The sequence below is a fragment of the Myodes glareolus genome, chromosome 13 (genome assembly GCF_982192425.1).
Source record: "Myodes glareolus chromosome 13, mMyoGla1.1, whole genome shotgun sequence".
NCBI lineage: Eukaryota > Metazoa > Chordata > Mammalia > Rodentia > Cricetidae > Myodes > Myodes glareolus.
The window spans coordinates 44,675,867-44,684,892 of record NC_142038.1 but is presented as its reverse complement, the minus strand read 5'-3'; the positions used below and the strand labels follow the sequence as shown (position 1 = coordinate 44,684,892).

At 43.6% G+C, this 9,026-nt stretch overlaps 1 protein-coding gene across 5 annotated transcripts in view; it reads right to left on the bottom strand.

The window, feature by feature from the left end:
• Nucleotides 1–565: 565 nt before the first annotated feature.
• Nucleotides 566–9,026, bottom strand: part of Ppp2r2b (protein phosphatase 2 regulatory subunit Bbeta) — a 398,449-nt gene continuing 389,988 nt past the window's right edge. For all 5 annotated transcript variants that reach the window (XM_048419510.3, XM_048419512.3, XM_048419516.3 and 2 more), the window contains 2 exons: nt 3,686–3,777; nt 566–1,284 (listed from right to left, as the gene is read on the bottom strand). In XM_048419510.3, coding sequence (XP_048275467.1) covers nt 1,005–1,284; nt 3,686–3,777 — 372 coding nt within the window. In that variant the 3' untranslated portion in view covers nt 566–1,004. The remainder of the gene's footprint in view (nt 1,285–3,685; nt 3,778–9,026) is intronic.

The window sequence follows — 9,026 nt, the reverse complement described above, 5'->3', positions numbered from 1 at the left end:
CCCGTTTCTAGAGAAGAGGAGGGGTTGCTTAGGAGGGATAAACCCAAAAGAACAGGCCAGCCTTTCTTGGGGGCTGCTGCTGTTATGCCCCACTGCTTCATTGAGACCTCCTGATACCAAGCAACCAGGGCACAGCCTCTGAAGTCAATGGGCAAATCCTCTGGCGGAGGTTGAAGGGAAAGAGCCAAGGACCACGGAGGCGGGGATTAGATGGAGCCATTTAAAAGGAAACAAAAATAAAAGCAAGAGTAACAAGCAATGGAAGGGATCTGGTCTCAGCCGGCCTTGCCAAGCAAACTCTGGGAAACCCCGTGGAGAAAGGATTTTCTCTGAGTTCCCTAAAGTGTTTGTGGTGCTTTGGCCATTACATTCCCAGGCTGTTTCTATGGCATTTACCAAAAGAGAAAACAGTGTCATGATGTCCCTTCCCTTCCCATTCGGTACCGCTTTCTCAGCCTCATGAAATAAGTCTTTGGCCTCAATGGAACTGTTTCAAAGGAAATGGGTGGGAAGGCATGGGTGATATATACTGACTAGGCCTGATTTTTCACAAAGAGAAACTCTCTAAGAGTAAACAGTGTTTATTTTTTGTTGATTTTTTTCAAACAAATGGAATTGCTTAATTAAAAAAAACCTTATCTCTTCGCCTTAAATACTACAGACAATCTCATTTTTATCGCAGCAGACACCTAGAAACAAAACACGGAACCCACCAGAGAAAACTGGGCAATGAGTGAACGCATCAGAAATTCAAGTCGACTATGGGAGAATTAGTGCCAGTTGGCAGCTCTCGGTTCTAAACAGAAGTGGCCCGAGTCTACAGAGTTGGACAAAAGTTTCTTAGAATTGGGGAGCTGGGAACATTGAACTCCTTTTAAATCCTATTCCAATTGTTTTATGCATAGGGAAATGAAACGCAATGCATCAAATGAAGACCCAAAGAAACATTTAAAAACTCGTTTGACTAGTATTCAGTATGTGAGACTAAGTAATAGCTTGTCCTCCTAGTTAACCTTGTCCTGGAATATATATAAGTTATTTGTAGCCGCCACTGCTATAATGTTTTCTGAAGGATGCCAAGCTGTATGCAGGATCTTTTTGCTAAAGTCCAGACTGTCCACACTGATCTCGTCTTTTCTTCGCTTGCCCCCGACGCACACTTTTCGGGGTTTGAGGATAGCCCGGGGCTTGCTGTTTTCCCTCGAGGCCTCAAGCGTCACATCACGCTTGGTGTTGCGGTCGAACATCCTGAAGAAGTTGTTGTAGGAGCCGGTCATGATGACACTGCAGGGGAGAGGGGAGACTGAGTATGACAGAGAAGGGTGGCGAGACATCCCCCGAGCATCTTTTAGGAGCCAAGGAGGCTTAGCATGGACATCTCAGCTCACAGGGACCAGAGGGTTAAACTGAGAGCACTGATGTCTTTTTGAGTCATTAAAAGTGCCAAGCTCTTTGACTGGGCTTAGGTTGAGATGACCATCAGTATTACTTATTTTTATCCCATAGAGACTTTTTGTTCTTGGGTCACTAATATGGTCCAGTTGTTATGATTCTGGGGTTATTGACTTTTCATTAGTGTAAGGTGTGGTGGTTTGAAAGAAAATGGCCCCCAAAGAAGTGGTACTATTAGGAGGTGTGACCTTGTTGGAGTAGGGGTGGTCTTGCTGAAGGAAGTGTGTCACTGTGGAGGTGGGCTTTGAGGTCTCATATATGCTCAAGATTCCGGTAGTCCAGTGTCTCAGTTTACTTCCTGGTGCCTTTGGATCAAGATGCAGAATTCTCCAGCACCATGTTTGCCTCCCAGCCATGATGATAATGGATTGAACCTCTGAAACCATAAGCTACCACCTCAGATAAGTGTTTCCCTTTATAAAAGTTGCTGTGGCTGTGGTGTCTCTTTACAGCACCAGAAACCCCAAGACAGGAGGTGTAAGCAGGAACACATGGAACCAGCAAACTATTTTCCAGGTTTGACACACAATTGTTGTCTTGGAATTTCTGGGCTGTCTGAGCTCAGGGAACTTAGCTTGTCAGTACTGACGCAGTGCCCACCACAGGGTGGCCTCTCTCCTTTTAGGAGCCAGCTCTATAAGCTGATGTTTCAGGAAACTTATCCAGAAAATGGATGCCGTGATCTTACCCGGAGAGACAGTAAACAGATTTGATCACCCTAAATCTAAACTTGGAGGAAAGCATTGTTTTTGCAATCTCTCTGTCCTCGGGGATGTCTATGATTGAGTGGGAGAGCAGCGAAGGCTGAAGACGTCCAGCAAGAGGGTGCTGGCTGGCATTTCAGATGGGTGGCAGGCAGTGGGGAGATGTGGAGTGCCGCCTGTACCCCTTGTATACCATCTCATGGTGGCACCCCAAAGAGGCTGACAGATTGTGTTTGGGAAGGAATGCCGGGTGTCATCTGTGTTTTGGAGGAGGAAAACAAAAAAACTGGTAAGGCTGGCTTGCTTTGGGAACTTCGTCAACTGCAGATTAATCAAAGGTTGATTTTTTTTTCCCACTGGTCAAATAAAGGGATGCTATGGATAAAGGGGTATCTATCTGTCTGGGTGCTCCAGTGAACTGTCATGGGGATACGGATGCGAGGGGCTCTAGCTCCACAATCACAGCTTTCAGTAGCTCATGCAAGGCAGTTTCGGGGGAGATGAAGGTGTGCACACTGGCAGCGAGTGTGACAAACCCAGAATGGATTGTGGCTGGGATTGGAAGACGTGTGTAAAAAAATGTCTTGTGCATAGACACCTAGTAGTCATCGGTTATGAATCTATGTTAATGAGGGACGAAATGGAATTGTATCAACTAACAATGACTAAGTGTAAATAAAGGAACAGGCTGGCTTCTTTCCCTGGGGACTCTGGTTCATATGGTTCAGTTGCTGTGCTCTCTTGTCCTGTAATAAACTGCGTAGTTGCAACCCAGGTCCTTTGCTCCATGTTTACTACATTTAGTTCAGCTGCATTCTACAGAAGAAGATTCGGTGGTGGTTTGGCAAGGGGGCAAGATCGTCAGAAACCATGGCACTGACTTGAAGCTGGAATCTCAAAATGGCTAGCTGGGCAAAAGTCCCGTGCTATCGAATGCTATACCACCTTCATCAAGGAGCTAAGTGAGCTCAACAGCCTGCATCTAGTTTACAGCTAGTCAGAGAATCATCTGTATTTGTCAGACTGAAAATGAACTATTGGGAGGTAATATGAAGTATTGTACAAATCAAGGGCCTTAAAACACTAATAAATCACTCTGAAGGAATGTGATAAATGAGGTTGGCTCGAATTCTGTTAATGAAGCACTACAGGCTTCAGTCAGGTCTGCTCTAGCAGCTTCCAGGGGATAGGTCTAGTAGCCAGAGTTATGCAGGAGAGGATTTCCTGGTGTTTTACCAGGGGTCTTGAGTAGGCACCCGGCCCTAGCTTTCCGGTACCTTGTATGTCAAAGACACCATTTTCTTGTTGACACTAAACTGTCACCTGCACCAGGCCTGAAACGAACTTGGGGCCTCACTGCATCCTTCTCTTTACAGGCTTGGCCACGGACTCCAGTTCGTGGCCCGCGTAATGTATCCTGGCCAGGTCTTGGGGTCCGCACTGAACTCCGTTTGGATGTACCCCATTTAGGGCGAATCGTCCGAAGGCTCCTCAAGGGAAAGACTCTCAGCCCAAACACAGTTTCTTACCTGTCTGACCCATTCCATACACACTCAAATTTATCAAAAATGCAGTCATTTTCGTAGAGGGAGCACAGCTTGCTGCGGAGGTAGTCATGAACCTGAGAGGAAACATCAAGAGCATGGCATCAGCATAAAAGGGGCGGAGTCCCACGAACACAGACGCGGTGACGTGAGCAGTTCAGCCCCTCTGTGTGCCCTCTGATATTACATCAGGAGGCTCTGCACTGAATGCAGGCTCAGGGCCCTGTCTCTAGGAGGAAAGCCTGCATCAGTGACCTTCTCTTATGCCAGTGTGGACTGAAGAAGGTTGCTTGTGTAGAGTGGCACAATGCAGGAGCCCGTAAGTGGTAGTATTATGTTTTGTTTTGTTATTGTTGGTGTACGCCTGCATGATGTGTGTATGCAGGCGTGAGCACATGTAGCAGGCGGAGGACAGCTCTGTGGAGTTGGGCTTCTCTTTCCACTTAGATGTGGGCTCTGGGGATTGGATAAGGTCATCGGGTGTAAGAGACTAGTATTCATTGAGGCTTTTGATACACGGCTGTTCACTACAAGTCTGCTATGGGCCTGAGGCAGAGCACTGGGGAAGAGACCAGAGGATGGAACAGATCCATGAGAAGTTTTGGACAGCGCTAAAATCACAGAACATGGAAGTGTGGTGAAGGGCACTGAGAGATGAGGGACATTATTTTTTGTAGGATGAGGATGCCAGGTTACATGTAATGAGGTAACACATGTACTCTGCAGAGAGCAAATGAGTCTGAATGACATCTGGAGGAAAGGCTTTTCAGACCTTAGGGAAGAGCTAAGGGCCACAGGTCCTGGAAGGAGTGGGACAGACCTATGGCGAGTAAGCAGATCCTGAGCAAGGGGAAGAAGGACATCATAGGAAGGGCCACCAAGTCTGCGTGTTCCAATGACACGTAAGTGCAAAAGTCCAAGGGCACTTCCCTGATGATGGCTCAGATTGGGGTAAGGGCAGCAGCTAAAATCTAGATGGGGTCTGGAGCTCTGTTGATAGGACACAGAGCAATCCTGCAGGGTGGAGCAGAAAACTGAGCCAAAGAAGGTTCCTGACCTCTCGGCTGAGTATAAGATGGCTGGGTAGGAGGGGCTGCTGAAGTTCTTATGAGGAGACAGAGGAAGCCCTGGATTTGAAAACTGAATCCCTTAATGAAATAGAAACACTGATAACTCAAGCTAAAACGAAGGTAGGGGTGAAAAAAATATTCAGGCTCTCAATTAGAAAATTCAGGGGAAAGCCTTTTAGACAAAAGAAAATATCAGGTCTCAAAGATTAAGTAGAAGAATTAGATCACACAAACAAAGAACATGAAAGATTAAAAATCACACAGGAAAGGACTATACAGGAATTGTGGGACACGATGACAAGATCAGATCTTTGAACTATAGGCATAGATGAGAGAGAAGAATCTCACGTTGCTGGTGCAGACCAGACCTTAAAGCTTATAGAAGAAAATCTCCTCCGAGGAAAGGCACACCCATATAGATACAGGAAACACACAGAACAACAAACAGAAGAGCTCCCCATGGCGTAACACAGATAAAACACTAAGTATATGGCACAAAGAAAGAGAATGGACGTGGCAAGAGACTAAAAACCCCAGAAATCATATATAAAAGACAATCAATCAGAATAATAGCTGATAGAAACCTGGAAAGTCAGAAGAGCCATAAACTTCAAATTCAAAATGGCAATGGAGGCTAACCTAGATGACTGGACCCAGCCAAACTATCAGCTATAGTTGAGAGAGAGATGAAAATTTCCTATGGTACATATAAACTAAAAGAATTGATGCCCACTAAGCCAGCCCATAGCCAAATGACTCTAGAGAGAAAATGAAGTTGCAATTACTGAAAAATGAAGTATGAATAAGAACACAAACTGCAAAATACACACACACACACACACAAACCGACTATAATTAACACAAACCTTTCAACGATAACTTAAATATTAATGACCTTAATATTTCAATTAAAAGACACTTTGGCTAAATGGATTAGAAAACAGAAGCAATCAATCTTTCTGTCTATAAGAAATGCAACTTTAAAGATATGCAGATCTACAGAGAAAGGATAGAGAGAAGTATTCTAAATAAATGGAGCCAGGAAGCAAGACAAGCAGGTATTGCTATTCTAACATTATGCCTTCATATAAAAATTAACCGGGCCAAAAAGCAGGTAGGCTAACTGCAGATCTTCACCTCACCCTCCTCTCTTCCAAACCCTGCCCCAGTCTCAGCCCCAGTTCTGTAACACATCATCTGCTGCAGCCTGCTCTTCCTCTCAGATCTCCAGAGAATCAAGCAGACCTCTTCCCACTGCATCCCCCTCTCCCAACTCACCCTTTGGTCCCAAGTCACACAACTCCGGGATTCCCTGGGAAGCCATGAGCCACATCTCCCAGGGAAACAGGTAGGCTAACTGCAGATCTTCCCTTTTCTCTTCTCCTCCAAATCCAATCCCCCAGTCTCAGCCCCACCTCTGTAGCAGAACACCTGCTGTGGTCTGGTCTCACTTTCTGCCCTCATTAAAAACCAGTAAAGCAGATACTGGTGAAATGCCTTGCTTTCTCCTTCCTGTGGACCCCCTTCTAGCCTATTCCTATTCCTGGGGGTCAGCTCTCAATACCTAGAGAATCACTGTACCTGAAACCCCCAGTGACTACACCTGGCAGGACCCCAGAAACATTCTACACCAGGCAACACACAGCCTAAGAACACTGTCCTAAGAACAGAAGGCAACAGAAATGAGGGAACAAAGTACCCAACAAAGACAGGACCAGAACCCAGCACCTAGAATTACAGTCATCCCAATCTCAGATGCCTGGATACCAGTGTGAAAACAGAACTCCCAGGGCAAAGTCTCCACGAGAACCCTGCAACCCTACTGCAACAGTCCCTGAGAAATACAACGTAGCAGAAGCACAAAATAAAATCGAATATGATTGGGGTTCTTAAAGAGGAGATAAATAACTCCCTTAAGGAAAACTATGAAAACCCAAACAGTGGAAGGAAATGAATAAAAATAGTTCAAGATCCGAAAGTGGAAATAAAATCAAAGGAAACCAAAGCCCAAACTGTGACAAATCTAGAAATAAAAAAATCTGGGAACTCAAAGAGGAACCTCAGGGGCGAGCCTCACCAACAGAATACAAATGGTGGAAGAGAGAACCCCAGGCATTGAAGATAAAAGAAATCGATACCTTGGTCAAAGAAAATGTTAAAGCTAGAGAACTCCAGGCACAAAACATCCAGAGAATCTGGGACACTGTGAAAAGATCAAATCTGTGAACAACAGGAATAAAGGAAGGAGAAAAAAAACCAAGGTCAATGTCACAGGAGAGATTTTCAATAAAACTATAGAAGAAAATGTCCCCAGACTAAAGGAGATGCAGATCAAGGTACAGGAAACCAAATAGACTGGACCAGAAAAGAAATTCCCTCAGCAGATAATAATCAAGACACCAAGTGTATAGAACAAAGAAAGAACATTAAAATTTGCAAGGGAAAAAGTAACACATAAAGGCAGACCTTTTAGAATGACACCTGACTTTTCAGTGGAGACTCTAAAAGCCAGAAGGACCTGGACAGATGTTCTACAGACTCTGAGACCACAAGTGCAAACCCGGATTACTAACCTAGCAGAACTTTTAGTCACCATAGATAAAGAAAAAAATTTCATGAGCAAAGCAAATTTTAACAGTATCCATCTTCATCTATCCAGAAGGTGCTAGAAGAAAAACTTCAGCCTGAACAGGTTACACACACACACACACACACACACCCTCACAAAGAATAAATAATACCAGATCAGTAAATCAAAAGGGGGGCACTACCACAACAAAGATAAACAGTAATCAATGAACACTGCTCATTGTTAACTCAGTATCAATGGTATCGATTCCCCAGTAAAAAAACCTAAAAGAATGCATGTCAAAACAGGACCCATCCTTCTGCTGCAGCCAAGAAATACACTTTAACATCAAAGATCACCTTGAGTTAGATAGACATTGTCTCAGGGTAAAAGGATGGAGAATGATATTCAAAGCAAATGGAACTAAGAAACAAGCTGGTGTAAGCTTTAATATCTGACAAAATTGGCTTCAAGCCAAAACTAATCAGAGGAGATGGGGAAGGACACTACATACTCATCAAAGAAAAAATTCAAGAGGACACCGCAATTCTTTATATTTATGCAGCAAACAATGGCACCTAAGTCATAAAAGGAACACGATTGCAGCTTAAATTACACTCAGCCCTCACACGCTGCCAGTGGGTGACATCACTACCTCACTCTTGCCAATATACAGGTCATGCAAAGAATAAACAGAGAAATGCTGGAGCTAATTTATACCATAAACCAATGGACCTAACAGATGTTTACAGAACATTTTACCCAAACACAAAAGAATAGACCTCTTTCCAGCACCTCATAGAACTTTCTCTAAAACTGACCACATACTCGGACACAAAGCCAAGTCTCAACAGATTAAAAAAAAAGTTTTTTTTTTTTTTTTAAAAGAAATAGCATCCTGCATCCTGCCTACCCACCATGGATTAAATAAAGCTGGATATCAACAACTGCAGAAACAACAGAAAGCTTACGGGCTCACGGAATGGAACATCTCACTACATTCAATGAAAAATGGGTCAAGACAGAATTAACAAAGAAACTAAAACTTTTAAGAATTGAATGAAAATGAAAACAAAACATACCAAGCTTACGCAGCACAATGAAGGCAAGTCTCAGAGGCAAGTTCAAGGTGCTATGGACCCACATTAAAAAAAAAATTGGAGTGTGCCAGGCAGTGGTGGCACACACCTTTAATCCCAGCAATTGGGAGGCAGAGGTAGGTGAATCTCTGAGTTTGAGAGCAGCCTGGTCTACAAAGCAAGTTCCAGGACAGTCAGATCAGTTACATAGAGAGACCTTGTCTCGAAAAATAAAAGCAAACAAACAAAAAACAAAAAAAATTGGAGCGATCTTATACTAACAGTACCTGAAAGTTCTAGAAAAAAGAACCCTCACCCAAAAGGAGTAGATGGCAAGAATTAATCAACTTAGGGAATAAATCAATAAAGTAGAAAGAAATAACCACAGAGCAGGCAGAATATCCAAATTAACAAAACTAGAAATGAAAAGGGGGGTTGTACAACAGACACTGAGGAAATCCAGAGAATTAATTATAGGAACATACTTTACATACTTTAAAAACCTGAACTCCATCAAGTTGGAAAATCTAAAAGAAATGGATACTTTTCCTTTTTTCCTTCCTTTCTTCCTTCTTTTCCTTCCTTCCTTTTTTTTTTTTTTATTTCTC